Genomic DNA, 14,016 nt, shown 5'->3' on the forward strand with positions numbered 1-14,016 from the left:
CACCTCAGATGCCCCGGAGCCGTCCACAGCACATGCCCCGGAGCCGTCCACAGCGCATGCCCCGGAGCCGTCCACAGCGCATGCCCCGGAGCCGTCCACAGCGCATGCCCCAGAGCCGTCCACATCAGCAGGTGAGCAATGTTGTCCGGAGTACTTTGGGTCAGATGCCGCAAGTGGGAGGAGAATTTGTGCTTTGTGCAAACTTTCAGGCCTCAAAGTAAAGACTCCATTGTACTGTACAAAGTGCAATGTACCCTTGTGCTTGGTGCCATCTAGAAACTGTTTTAGAAAATGGCACACTGATGGACACTCGTCTGCATAATGTGCAGTTCCGTCAACAATTGCAAAACTACAAGTTGTGCTTTTTTCTTTTCTTCTATAGTAACTTGTTGACTTTTTATAGTTACTGTGTGCTGTATATAGTTATTTTATATCTTAGATTTGTATATTGTGTTTTGCACTGTTTTTTGCACCTTTTCCTCTAAAACATTTAATTTATTTTCTTGGAGTTTATTATCTTTGTGTATAATAAAATACAAGAACTGCTACTTTCTGCTACTTTTCATCATTTTGTTAATATATTACATGACATGGGTTAAGTTAGGTGATAAAGTGTTTATTCTCTTGTCAAATGTAACATGGTAAAAATAGTATTTTACAGGTAATAAGCCTGTTTTTGCATAATTTGGGTTTATGGAGTAAACGTGGAGACTTCAGAGAAGACATTGCCTTTCTTCAATTAAATCTCAATAACTTTTGTTAAGAAGGTGATAGAAAGATAATTCTTTTTTTCTCTATTCACTGCCACATAGAGGATTCAAAAGAAACCTTCCACAGGGAAATACACCAAACAAGTCCTAAATTACAGACTCTCAAATAAAAACTTAAAAATAAAAAATAATCACTATCTGACTTTTTATCCTTGTTTATCATAAAATTGTGAATAAATACAATAAAATATATGACATAATCCACCACTGGGTTAAAATGTAGAGTGTTTTCTGTAAAATGAGACCATTTTTATCCATTTACTCCAATGTATGTGAGAAGGGCGCCCTTTTAAATTCAGGTATGCCCAATTCTTCTAACAATCAAAAATGGAGACTGTAAAAGTAGACTTGGAGACGCTAGTGACTCCTTTCAGTTAAATCTTAATAACTTTTGTTAAGAAGGTGATAGAAAGATAATTCTTTTTTTCTCTATTCACTGCCACATAGAGGATTCAAAAGAAACCTTCCACAGGGAAATACACCAAACAGGTCCTAAATTACAGACTCTCAAATAAAACCTTTTTTTTTTTATTAATCAATATCTGACTTTTTATCCTTGTTTATCATAGAATTGTGAATAAATACATTAAAATATATGAAATATTCCACCTCTGGGTTAAAATGTAGAGTGTTTTCTGTAAAATGAGACCATTTTTATCCATTTACTCCAATGTATGTGAGAAGGGCGCCCTTTTAAATTCAGGTATGCCCAATTCTTCTAACAATCAAAAATGGAAATGTAAAAGTAGACTTGGAGACGCTAGTGACTCCTTTCAATTAAATCTCAATAACTTTTGTTAAGAAGGTGATAGAAAGATAATTCTTTTTTTCTCTATTCACTGCCACATAGAGGATTCAAAAGAAACCTTCCACAGGGAAATACACCAAACAGGTCCTAAATTACAGACTCTCAAATAAAACCTTTATTTAAAAATCAAACAAAATCGGACTTTTTATCCTTATTTATCATACAATTGTGAATAAATACAATAAAATATATGCAATATTCCACCACTGTGTTAAAATGTAGAGTGTTTTCTGTAAAATGAGACCATTTTTATCCATTTACTCCAATGTATGTGAGAAGAGCGCCCTTTTAAATTCAGGTATGCCCAATTCTTCTAACAATCAAAAATGGAGACTGTAAAAGTAGATTTGGAGACGCTAGTGACTCCTTTCAGTTAAATCTTAATAACTTTTTTTTAGAAGGAGATATCAAAAAAAATTTTTTTACCCCTGTTTACTGCCACCTAGTGGAATCAAAAGAAACTTTCTGAAGGGACATAGAAAAAAATTTTTTTTAATTTTTTTTTTTATATATAAAAAATTTATTAAAAACTGTATCAAAAAATGACTTTTTATATGTGTTTATCATAAAATTGTGAATATATACAATATAATATATGCAATATTCCACCACTGTGTTAAAATTCAGAGTGTTTTCTGTAAAATGAGACCATTTTTATCTATTTACTCCAATGTATGTGGGTAGGACGCCCTTTTAAATTCAGGTATGCCTATTTCTCAAAAAAATCCAAAATATGTTGCAGAGCTTAAGTGGTTTAAGTAAACTGAACTGTTTCATTGTTTTGAGTTTTATGAAATTATTTATTTTAATTTAGACAAACTTGAGTTTAACTGAAACGGCTGGGATGTCTATTTCCAAGCATGCTTTGCCGATGGCACTCGAAAGGGAGAGTAAATGCTAAAATTAAGTGTAATATAATGGGTTGTGTGTGTGTGTGTGTGTGTGTGTGTGTGTGTGTGTGTGTGTGTGTGTGTGTGTGTGTGTGTGTGTGTGTGTGTGTGTGTGTGTGTGTGTGTGTGTGTGTGTGTGTGTGTGTGTGTGTGTGTGTGTGTGTGTGTGTGTGTGTAAGATTAATGTTAAATGTGAGATTTAGTAGTGATTAATGTTTTGTTATGCTAATTTAGAAGAATTTCTGTTAATGTTGGCTTTACACTGTAAAAAATAAAATCTTAAAAAAAGGGTCAATGACTGTCAGCTATGGCTGACAAACAAAAACCGTAAAAATAAAGTAAAATATCCTCATTTAAATGAAGTGCAAAAAACTTTTACAGAAATTTCCCTTAAATGTTTTACAGAAAAACACTGTTATTTTACAGCTATTTGCTGAATTATTACGATCAAACACCTTCACTGTAAAAAAAATCCCATAAAAAAACAGTCAAATGGCAAATTTATTTCATAAAACTCAAAACAATGAAACAGTTCAGTTTACTTAAAATATATCAGTTCTGTGAACTTGAAAGAAAAAGAAAGTGCTAAATACTCAAACAAGTTAATTGGACTGAACTAATTAGTTGAATTTAAGTTTGTCCTACTCAAACCAATTAATGATTTTGAGTGTTAGGGTTGCCAGTGTAGCAATGTGAGATTTTTTTTCATGAGAAAAAAATTACATGTGGGCTATCTTCTGTAACCTTCCTAATATTTATCCAAAATTAGTCAATATTGAATCAAGATTTAAATCAAATCCCAAGTATTGAATTTAAATCGTTAAATTTGTGTTAAGCGATACAAACAGTAGCCTACCAGTCATTGTACCATGTAATCATTGTAACATGTTGTCACTAAACTTAATAAAATTCAGTTTAGTTACCAAATGTTTTGACAATCACAATTACACCTTGTGATGCAAGTTATATTTTATTTTTACATCCCCCCCCCCCACAATCCATCTGTTTCTCTTAAAATATCGTGATAATACCGTATACCGTGATAAAAGCTCACTCAATTAATCGCAGCATGAAATGTGATACCTAGTCTAGATACTGTATATTTTAAGTGCAAAATGTGCAATTGTATTCAGTTGTAAACTGTAAACTGTAAAGGTACAGCGTTTATTATTGTTGCATACACTTACACTCAATAATTGTCCATGTTGCAAATTTCTCAAATGACCCTTGTTTTGTGATTTAATCAAATATGCTAAGTTATTTTGATGTCTTTGAGCAAATCATTGTAATAAGATGCTCAAATACACAGAAACACCCCAAAACAATCATTCAGTTTTGATCAGGATAGCAATTTATGTAATGTGTGTCTATTTTGAAGAAAAATAAACTCCCATACAGAATAGTTTTAAACAACGGTATATTAAAGGGATACTTCACTTTAAAATGAAAATTCTGTCATCCTTTACTCACCCTCAAGTTGTTTGAGGGTATGAATTTCTTTCTTCTGCTGAACACAAAGGAAGATATTTTGAAGAATGTCAGTAACCAAACAGTTAACTGGACCCATTGACTTCCATAGTATTTTTTTTTCCTACTATGGAAGTCAATGGCTCCAGTTAACTGTTTGGTTACTGATGTTATGGGAAAATTGATATTTTCTCTATATTTTATTTTCAATGATTTAACAAAAGAATGCCATGCGTTCTTTTGTTGTATTTTGAGTTTTGTGATGTTGATACAGCTGCAGGGTGTGTGTGTGTGGGACTTCAGAGGTGAGAGGATTCCCGGGGTCAAGGGGGGTCCCTTTTGTTCCTTGTGTTTGGGGTGGGTGACAGGAGATAGCTTTGAAAAGAACACTATAAAGAAGCTGGCCAACCCCTGCTCTGGGTCTCACTCTGCCTGCAGCTGGACTGTGGATGGACTGGGAACATTCTTGCAAGAATAAATATATTTTAAGGACAATTTGAATCATGAAGTCTCTTATGCCTGATGCTGTTTTGTTAGTTGTTTGTTTTTGCCTCAACACTGACATTCTTCAAAATATCTTCCTTTGTGTTCAGCAGAAGAAAGAAATTCATACAGGTTTGAAACAACATGAGGGTGAGTAAATGATGACAGAATTTTCATTTTTAAAAGGACAAGCTCGGTATTTTACACTTAAAGCCCTGTTTACAGATCGTTTCTGATGAAATAGAACGGTTAAGATTACATTTTGGACACATGCTGCTGTCCCGAGAATTTTAGGTTTCTTTCGCTTTCCCCTCCACCAGTAGACTGGCTGCATAGGTGCACTGGAACACTCCTTCCTAAAACTTTCGTTTACAAAGACCTGAAACTCACCGAGTGGTCAGGGGTGTTCACTGATATGCTCACATAAAAATCGCTGCAAAAGATGCTTTCCAACAGGTGTTTTACCATTCATTGTACAACTGTGGACCTATTTTTCCAAACGCCTCACACCCGTACATTCTTCTGTTGAGAGCTTGAATAATAGACACTCTAGCCCAGTTGGTGGCGATAATGCACCTTTGCAAGCAAACCACTGGCATTTCATTGTTTGCGATTAAAAAAAAAAACAAGAAGAAGAAGAAGAAAACAACCCCTGAACCCCATTTCAGTTTCCGGCGCGGAGTAATACCGTACCTCACAGCACATCCAATGCAAGTCAATGGAGTTGGACAAAAACTACGATAAAACCTGTTGGAAAGCATCTTTTGCAGCGATTTTTGTGTGAGCATATCAGTGAACAACGCTGACCACTCGGTGAGTTTCACGTCTTTGTAAACGAAAGTTTAATGTGTTTTAGGAAGGAGTGTTCGAGTGCACCTATACACCCAGTCTACTGGTGTTTGGGAAAGCGAAAGAAACCTAAAATTCTCGGGCCAGCAGCATGTGTCCAAAATTTTATCTTAACCGTTCTATTTCATCAGAAACGATCTGTAAACAGGGCTTTAAGTGTAAAATACCGAACTTGTCCTTTAAGTGAACTATCCCTTTAAAGTATTATCATATTAAAATAAATGTTGTGGTGTGCTAACATGATCTCATTAGTGTGTGTTAATGAAATAAATCATTATAATCTCTCACAGGATGATGAAGAGACAGACGTCAGGAGTCAGAGAAGATGATCCACTGAAGACTGAAGAAAGAACAGAATATCAACATGTCCAGCAGAGAAAGCAGAGGTCAGAGATTATGAATCTATGAATGATATCAATAGTTGAATCAACATCAGTCATATCAGTTAGTCATCTCTGGTTCAGATAAAAACTGATTATCTCCAACTATAAGCAGCTGGGCTCAACTCAAACAGGATCATCATATAGAAACAGAGTCAATGGTTACATTAAAAACAATCACTTGAAAAATGTGTGACCGACGAAAGTTCAAGAATACAAATAAGTTATAAGTGTTCTCCTTCAGTGAAGGAGTGTGTAGTGTAATATTGAGATCTCCTGTGAACAGCTGGTCATTGATCAGTTCTTTTAACACTGAGAACCATCCAGATGTTTGTCACTGTTTCCTTTAAGAACTGGAAGTCTGATAGCACTCATTCATTCTGTCCCAGACAGCATCATAGTGTCGACCCAGAACCGGCCCACATCTGGACCTTGTGGAAATCCTCCGGTACCAGATGTGGGCCAGATCTGGGCCGACACTATGATGCTGTCTGGGGTAGTTGGTCTCTTTGCTTTGTACAAGTTATTTATTTATCTTTGATCCGTTCAAACCTTGTCTCAATGAGCCTAGGTCCATTTGTATATTGGATGACAGCTTTTCTTATGTTAATATGATAATATAAATTGTTTATGCTGGAACATATAAACTAGTTTGGGATTGTCAGGGTCTCTTCTGGCAGTCTGGAGAATATGAGGTTTTCTCTCTGTGACACTGTGAGTTTTAGTGTAGTTTCTTTCATTGGTTTATTTTTTAGGTTAAACTGAAGTGTTTTTCTAAACATATATTTCTTTTTAAACTGTGATTTAAACTCCATTGCTGAGTTGTTATTTCTCACCTCTCATTAAATATATTTCCTGTAGTTTTGAATTGAGGGACTGTGATTGTTTTATATCTTTTAAACTCTTTCCCTGCCACCAGAGTGTTTGATCATTTTCACAAACTGTTCATGGCCCCCAGAATATTTTGTTTTATGAATATCTGAACATGCAATATATCAAAAGAAAGAACACAGCCTCTGCTTTTAAATAACAACAAAAATATTGGTTTCACTTTATTTTGATAGTCCCTTCAACACATTTGTTTGGTTGCACCTTTATGCATACCAACTCTCATTAGAGTATTAGTAGACTGGTAGCGTCAGAATAAGTACATGTAGTTGCAAAGTTTCTTATAGTCAATGTATTCTCTGTCTGAGGAGGAGTATCAGAATAAAGAGTGAGCAGATATTAAGGAGACACTCTATTAATACTCTAATGAGAGTTAGTTGATATAGGGTTGCAAACAGAATGTTCAAAGTTACCATTCAAATATAAAGTGTTACCGAAACATTTTATTCTAGCTTCATGCATTAATGCATTTTTAATCAACATTTGAATATGGGTAAGTTTAAGAAAAAGCAACATTTTGAGCAAAAAGCTGAGAAAATCTTGTTTTCATCAAAAACTGCAATGTGCGTATAGGGCTGTCGCGGTGAAGGAATTTCCCTTGCGATTATTTTGAGTGGCTCAATAGTGCGATACACAGCAAAATCCCCAGTGTTCAATTAACACTCAGGGCCCTATTTTAATGATCTGAAACGCAAGTGTCAAAGCGCAAGTAACTTTGTGGGCGGGTCTTGGCGCTGTTGCTATTTTCCCGGCGGGATAAATGACTCTTGCGCCCGACGCAAATCTAAAAGAGGTTGGTCTGAAGTAGCTTCATTATTCATAGGTGTGGTTTGGGCGTAACGTGAAATAAACCAATCAGAGCGACATCTCACATTCCCTTTAAGAGCAGGCGCGCTTGTTCTAAAGCGAATTCCTATTATAACGGCGGATTTGCCAGGCGCACGCGAGGAGCGGTTCACAGCCGAGGAGACCGACGTTCCCATCAGGGACGTTGGGGATGGAGAAACACACCCAAATTAACTTCGGTTAAACAGGCGTATGATAATTTGGGTAAATGTGTCAGCTAGATGTATGCTTTTATAATAAACTGTCTATCTATCTATCTATCTATCTATCTATCTATCTATCTATCTATTTATCTTTCGTAATAATGTATGATTTGCAAAAATGATAACTGCTGCGTCTGTGTGTAGATGAGAGAATCAAAGTGTATGCGCATTGTGCACACGCTACATTGATTAAGGCCAAGCATGCGCCCTTAAAATAGCATATTAATAACATGCGCAACGCGCCACTGACTTTAAACTGTTTAACAACAGTTTAAAGTCTAAAAATGTAAAAAAAATTCGGTTAGTGGCGCAATTGTTTTCTAAACCTGTAAAATAGCATGAGGGAACGTTTGCGCCGGAACACGCCTCCTCTTTGCGCTGAACCGCCCCGGGGAGCGCAAGTGTATTTCTTAGTTAACCGACGTGCTTCTGTGGAGGGAAAAGTCCGCTTTGCGCGGGTGCAAAATAGGAATGATACATGCGTCCGTGTACAAAGTCAATTGCGCTGGGTGCAAGATAGGGCCCTCAGTGTTTATATGAGTCCACACTCAGAGTTTTATAGTAACACTGAAGCAGTGTTAAAGGTAATGAGATAATTAAGTGATTAATTGAATGATGATTGAGCATTATTGAAGACACCTTATGTTAACAAGCAGAATCACTGAAGAAGAAAATTAAAATGCACGAGTCATCATTATGGTGATCAGTGTTTACTTTAGTTGGTCTCTTGACCCTTAATTTATTTATTATTTATTTTGTTTGGCTGCTGTAACTGAGTTATAACTGCCAGATGAACAAAGAGAAAGTGTGATCTGATGGTGTTGGTTGTGCTTTAACATAATCATTTTTTGACCTGAAACACTGAACTCATTGAGAGCCTAATCTCTGAGTTCGATTTACTTTTTTGATCATAGCAGCTCTGTCCTTGTACAGCATAACAATTTTAGCCTTTTCAAAGAAATCCAAATGATTTCTTCTTAATAGTTGTTCAGATAGCAAAAAAAGCTTTTAAAGAATTTTTCATGTAGGCACACACAGACATCAAGATTTAGTGTATTAATCTCAGTACTGGTGACAAACCGTATATTCAGATAAAGAGATCACCTCTAAACATAAGCTCATTATTTATTCATGCAGCAATGCATGATGGGAGCCATGAATGAGTTTTGATTGGTGGCACCCAGAATGCACTGCAACAATATAATTCTTTATAATTGTCACCATTGTTGAGATTCACAGGCTGATTCTTGATGTCTGTGTTTACAATTTTTTATTTTTTTTTTGTATAAGAACAATTTTTAAGAAATCATTTGGATTACATTGTAAAAGTTAAACATATTATACTTTTCAAGGACAGTGCTGCAATAATTAGTAAAGTAAATCTAACTCAGAAATTGGGCTCTTTATGAGTTCAGAGATTCAGGTCAAATGTTTGTGAAATAATGATTATGTTAAAGGAGAACTTGGTAACTTTTTTAACTTAATAAAACTGTCTAGAAATCATTTGGATGGTTAAACAACCTGTTCTGGTGATATTGGTGACTTTCCCCGCTCCCCCCAGCGTTCCCAGGCGGAAAACCAACCTTGCAACTTGCGCACTGCCGTCCCGGCAAAGTGAAATTGGAAGTCTCGTGAGAAGCGAGAACTAGAACGAGAACGAGCGCGAAACACAAATTGCTTTACGGCAATTCGACATAAACACACACGCATGTATGATGTATTACCAGATTACCCACCTCGGTAGACATAGCTCCACGCGATACAGTTGGCTTGCTCCGATCAAAACAAACGCACATGAGCAGCGGTAGAGAGGGGGAGGAGGCCGCCGCAAGTGAGTTTTTTACGACTGTGTTGTGAAATATACGCCCCCCCACAGCTGTAGGGGGAGCTCGTGGGGAAAACATGCGACAACAAAAGGGAAAATCAGCGAAGAAGTGACTAGAGTTCGCTAGAGTTACAGAGTTCTCCTTTAAAGCACAACCAACACCATCAGATCACCTTTTGTATTTGTTCGTCTGGCTGTTATAACTCAGTAAGAGCAGCCAAACTAGATTTAAAGTTAATGATTTAAGGGTCAACAGCCCAACTAAAGCAAACACTGATCACCATAATGATGACGTAACATGTTTGATTCTGCTTGTAGATGTGAAAGATATGAATAAAAGTGATATTAATTCAGCCAGCGCACATACCTGTATTTACTTCCAGTTTTCGGTCGAAGTCCATAGTAGTCTATTGTCAAGTTCACGCGCATAGGTTTAGTTACCTATGATCACGCGCGTGAACTCGACATCTACTCTGGGTTGGTAGATGCACCGGGGAACTGATTATAGCACTTAAACACAGAAAAAGTCAGATTGTCCCCTTTAAGCATTTAGAAGTAAGTTGAAGTACTTGGCTTTACAATTGTTGCTTTTTGAAAAACATGAAAAGATAAAATGAGAACCTACAGAAGCTGAAATGTGGAATTATTGAGTCATAATCAAGATCCAAATGCAAGTGTTTTATTTTCTGCAGCTGTTGTTCGCGGTTCTGCTCGCAGGAGAAAACGCAGCAAATCGATAGACCCACCCTCCAGTAAGTCTTTATATAGATGAACACTGATTAACTTTCATGAGCATATGTGATTAATATGGTCAGTTTTAGTCCCTGTGAAATGTGAAATTCAGACATTGAAAGCAGCTTCTGCTGATGTTTTTTAGTTTGGTAAAGATCTTGATATCATAACAGGTTGCTCATGTATGTGTTTCAGTGAGCAATCTGAGGATTGTTCTTCTGGGGAAGAGTGTGTCAGAAAACAGTGGAGCGGGAAACTTCTTATTAGGGCGAGCAGCGTTTGACAGTGAAGCTCCTCTAGATGTTGTAGAGAGAGTCGGAGGAAGACTGAAAGACAGACATGTGACCATCATCAACAGTCCTCAACTGCTCCAGACACACCTGTCACTCCGTCAGATCACACAGACTGTGAGAGAGTGTGTGTATCTGTCTGATCCAGGACCTCATGTGATTGTTCTGCTCCTCAAACATGAGCAATGTTCAGCAGAAGATCAAGAGTGTGTGGAGAAGGTGCTGGACTCTTTCTCTGAGCGGGTTTATCAACACATCATGGTTCTCACAACACAAGAGCCGACTGAAACCAATGACATCCTACAGAAAATCATTCAGAAATGCTTCAACAGACACTTCAGTCTTCAGAGAAGCAGCTCTTCTGATGATCTTCTGCAGACGTTTGAGGACATTGTGCAAATGAATGATGGACGGCACCTGGTTTGTGCTGAAGCTTCACAGTATTTCACAATGAAGCAACAGGCAACAGAAAGATGTGAGTGTGATGATATTTGATGTTTCTAGTGATAAATTAACAGTTTTTAAATGTTCTTCTATCAGTTTCAGAGGGAGAGAAGCTGAATCTGGTTGTGTGCGGGAGCGATGGCACATTAAAGTCCTCCATATCAGAGCTGATCCTGCAGCAGAAAGACAGAAGTTCAGACGTGGAGCTTCATGGACTTCCAGCTCTCAATCAGCTCTCAGAGGAGGAAGTGATGCGTCAGACTCTCCGCTGTGTGTCTCTCTGTGATCCTGGAGTTCATGTTTTCCTCCTCATTATTCCTGATGCTCCACTGACTGATGAAGACAAAGCAGAAATGGAGGAGATCCAGAGGATCTTCAGCTCAAGAATCAACAAACACATCATGATCCTCATAATGCAGAATTCAGATCATCAGACAGCAGAACTCAGTGAAGAAACACAGTCGGTCATTGAGAGTTTTGGAGGACGACATCATTTCTTTGGTCCCATCACACAAGTGTCCACATTGATGGAGAACATTGAGAAGATGCTGGAAGAAAACAGAGGAGAGTTTTTCTCCACAGAGTCATTTCTGGAGGCGCAGATGAAAAAACTGCTACAATTTGAAGAGATGAAAAAGAAAATTCATTCACTAGAGACACATATACTGCCACAAGGTAATGACCAGAACATCAGTTCAGTTAAAACTATGGAGCTAGAAAATTATTATTATTTTAATTAAAATTCTGCAGTAGAGTTTTATTCTATAGTGTTTTAGACATTTGTATTTGTAAACTCAAATTCAAACTTAAACATTACGATTGTTATTCAATTACTCAAATTGATCATTTTATTACAGATCTACTGCATTTTTTCTGGAAAAAATCCAAATGTTCATTTAAGATGAATATTATAATTAATTAATCAATAATATGATAATCTATAAAAAAATTAATATATCTGATGTCTGGCCGATCCCACTTACTACTGCCTTACTACTACTGCTAATCTTACTACTGTCAGAGTTAAGTATAGCTCTGTTTAGTTTCAGTTTAGTTTAGTCTTTAGTCAGTACTATGTTCCAGTTTTTCCTGTATTTTGTGTTCCCCAGTTAGTTTCCTTGGTTGTTAATTAGTTTCACACACCTGTTTCTGTTCAGTTGATTACCTCTCCTTGTATATTTAAACCCTTAAGCCCAATACTTCCTGTGTCAAGTGTACGCAGTAGGTACGGCGTAGCCTATGTATAGTTGTGTACCCTTCGCCATACCCTGACACGCACCCCCACGAAAATGTAACTACATGTCTCGACGACGCAGACCGTAAGATCTGTGATTGGTCGGCTTGGTAGCATCTCATTTCCTCCTACGCTTTTCACGGGTTGTACTTACCATCTCCTCTGATGTTCCTCTGATTCTCCTGTACACGCTGGTCCTGCCCAGCTCCAAGTCTCCTGTGTCCCTGCTGGTTTAGCTCAGCTTCAAGTCTTCTGTCTCTCCACTGGTCCCACCGAGCTCGAGGTCTCCTATGTCTCTGAGGATCTTGCCCAGCCTCCATCTTCCACCTCCTCTTACAGTTCCTCAGCCATGCCACCACTGTTTCCCTTCAAGCCCTTGACTTCTCCTCTGACGCCACTCCGCTGTGTGGATTTGCCTCAGATCTTCTGGTCTCCAACTCCGTCTAATCAAGAGGATCCCCTGGCTCCGCCTCCAGCTGCCAAACCCATCTCACCACCTCGGTTCATTGACCAGTCCGCTCCATCTTGGCTCCTCCCTCCCTCTGCTGTACCTGGGCCCAACGTCCTTACGGCTCCACAGGCTCCCTTTTCCCTCCAGCTCTACCTTGATCAGATTTTGCTCTGCCTGCATCACGATCTTCTGGGCCTTCAGCTGATCTTTGTCCCTCCACCCTTATGGCTACGTCAGGCTTCGCTTTTCTTCCGGCTCTGCCTTGGTCGTCAGTCCCACCGGCTCTGCCTCAGTCCTCTGGCACCCTGGCTCCACCTTGCTCTCTAGAGCCATCAATGTTTTGTGGTCTTATTTGCTCTTTGTCTCCTCCTGGGTCTCCACTTCCTTCGGCTTTGTCTCCGTCAGTTGTCCTCCTGCTTTCATCAGCCAAGTCTCCCCGATGCCCCCCCAAATGCTTGCACAGGCAAGGGGGTAATCTATCAGCCGGAAACTGAAGCTTCCCTGGGGGCCGCCATTGATTAGCGTCATTTTGGCGTCACTTTGACAGCGAATAACTTTACATCTGAGGTGTTTAAAGACTCCATTTGCCCATTATTTATTTCTAAAGAAACACGAAAGGGGACGTGGAGGCAAAATGACAAAATAATTAATCAGAATACTTGCTCCTGCTCCTAGCTCATGGACACCTCCTACTCACGCTCTCCGTCTCTGCAAGATTCGGAAGGGAATGATTCAAATTTCGCTTGGCATAGCAATTAGAAGACAGACGGGCTGCTCATGTCACATCTACGTCGTCAGGCTCAGTTTGAGTCTGCGCAGTACGGTCAGCCATCAGGAAGAGAGTGCTTCTAATTGACTTCACTTTTCTCCGTTGAATCGCTGTGTCCATTTCTTTTACTGTCTATGTGCACAGGTCATATACTTCCTGAACAAGTGCGCACCCGAGTCCTTGTTGCTTTCACCATTCACGCGAACCGCAGCACGGTTCAGGAGTAACCGAACTCAGAACACCTCCAGATAGTCTCGGGTTCGGTACCCCAGTGCGCACTCGGGTCCACATGACAGCGTTCACATTAGCGTTTTTTCGTGTGAACCGTCCCGCGTTTCGAACTAAACTGCCAGTGTGAAAGCACCCTTAGTTTCACACAACTGTTCAGCTGATTACCTCTCTTTGTGTATTTAAGCCCTTAGTTCTCCCCAGTGTTGAGTCTTGCATTGATGTTGCATGTTTGGTTAGTGGTTATCATTACTTTTCCTGTATTCTCCTGAGTGTCAGTTTTTTAAAGAAATTAAATAAAATTCTCCATTGTTGTGGTTACTGACCAGCATATTATAACAACAACAGGCATGGGGTAAGTTGTGCTAGAGCTTATTAAACGTTTTTAGTTATGGAACATAAAAAGGCACTACATTTTAGAGTTTGGTATAAATTTAAGAAAGAATATGTTTGACTCAT

General features: G+C 38.5%; 1 protein-coding gene across 2 annotated transcripts in view; it reads left to right on the forward strand.

The window, feature by feature from the left end:
* Positions 1 to 14,016, forward strand: part of LOC309497856 (uncharacterized protein) — a 606,947-nt gene that overhangs the window by 565,116 nt on the left and 27,815 nt on the right. Inside the window, exons 2-5 of one of the 2 annotated variants that reach the window (XM_082168194.1) lie at positions 5,558 to 5,653; positions 10,102 to 10,161; positions 10,337 to 10,906; positions 10,972 to 11,550. The exons of the other annotated variant lie outside the window; for it this stretch is intronic. Of the exons in view, the coding sequence (XP_082024320.1) occupies positions 5,632 to 5,653; positions 10,102 to 10,161; positions 10,337 to 10,906; positions 10,972 to 11,550 (1,231 nt within the window). The 5' untranslated portion in view covers positions 5,558 to 5,631. The remainder of the gene's footprint in view (positions 1 to 5,557; positions 5,654 to 10,101; positions 10,162 to 10,336; positions 10,907 to 10,971; positions 11,551 to 14,016) is intronic. 2 annotated transcript variants of the gene reach the window in all.

This window comes from Leuciscus leuciscus (assembly GCF_965113295.1).
Source record: "Leuciscus leuciscus genome assembly, chromosome: 1".
In the NCBI taxonomy this organism is placed as follows: Eukaryota; Metazoa; Chordata; class Actinopteri; order Cypriniformes; family Leuciscidae; genus Leuciscus; species Leuciscus leuciscus.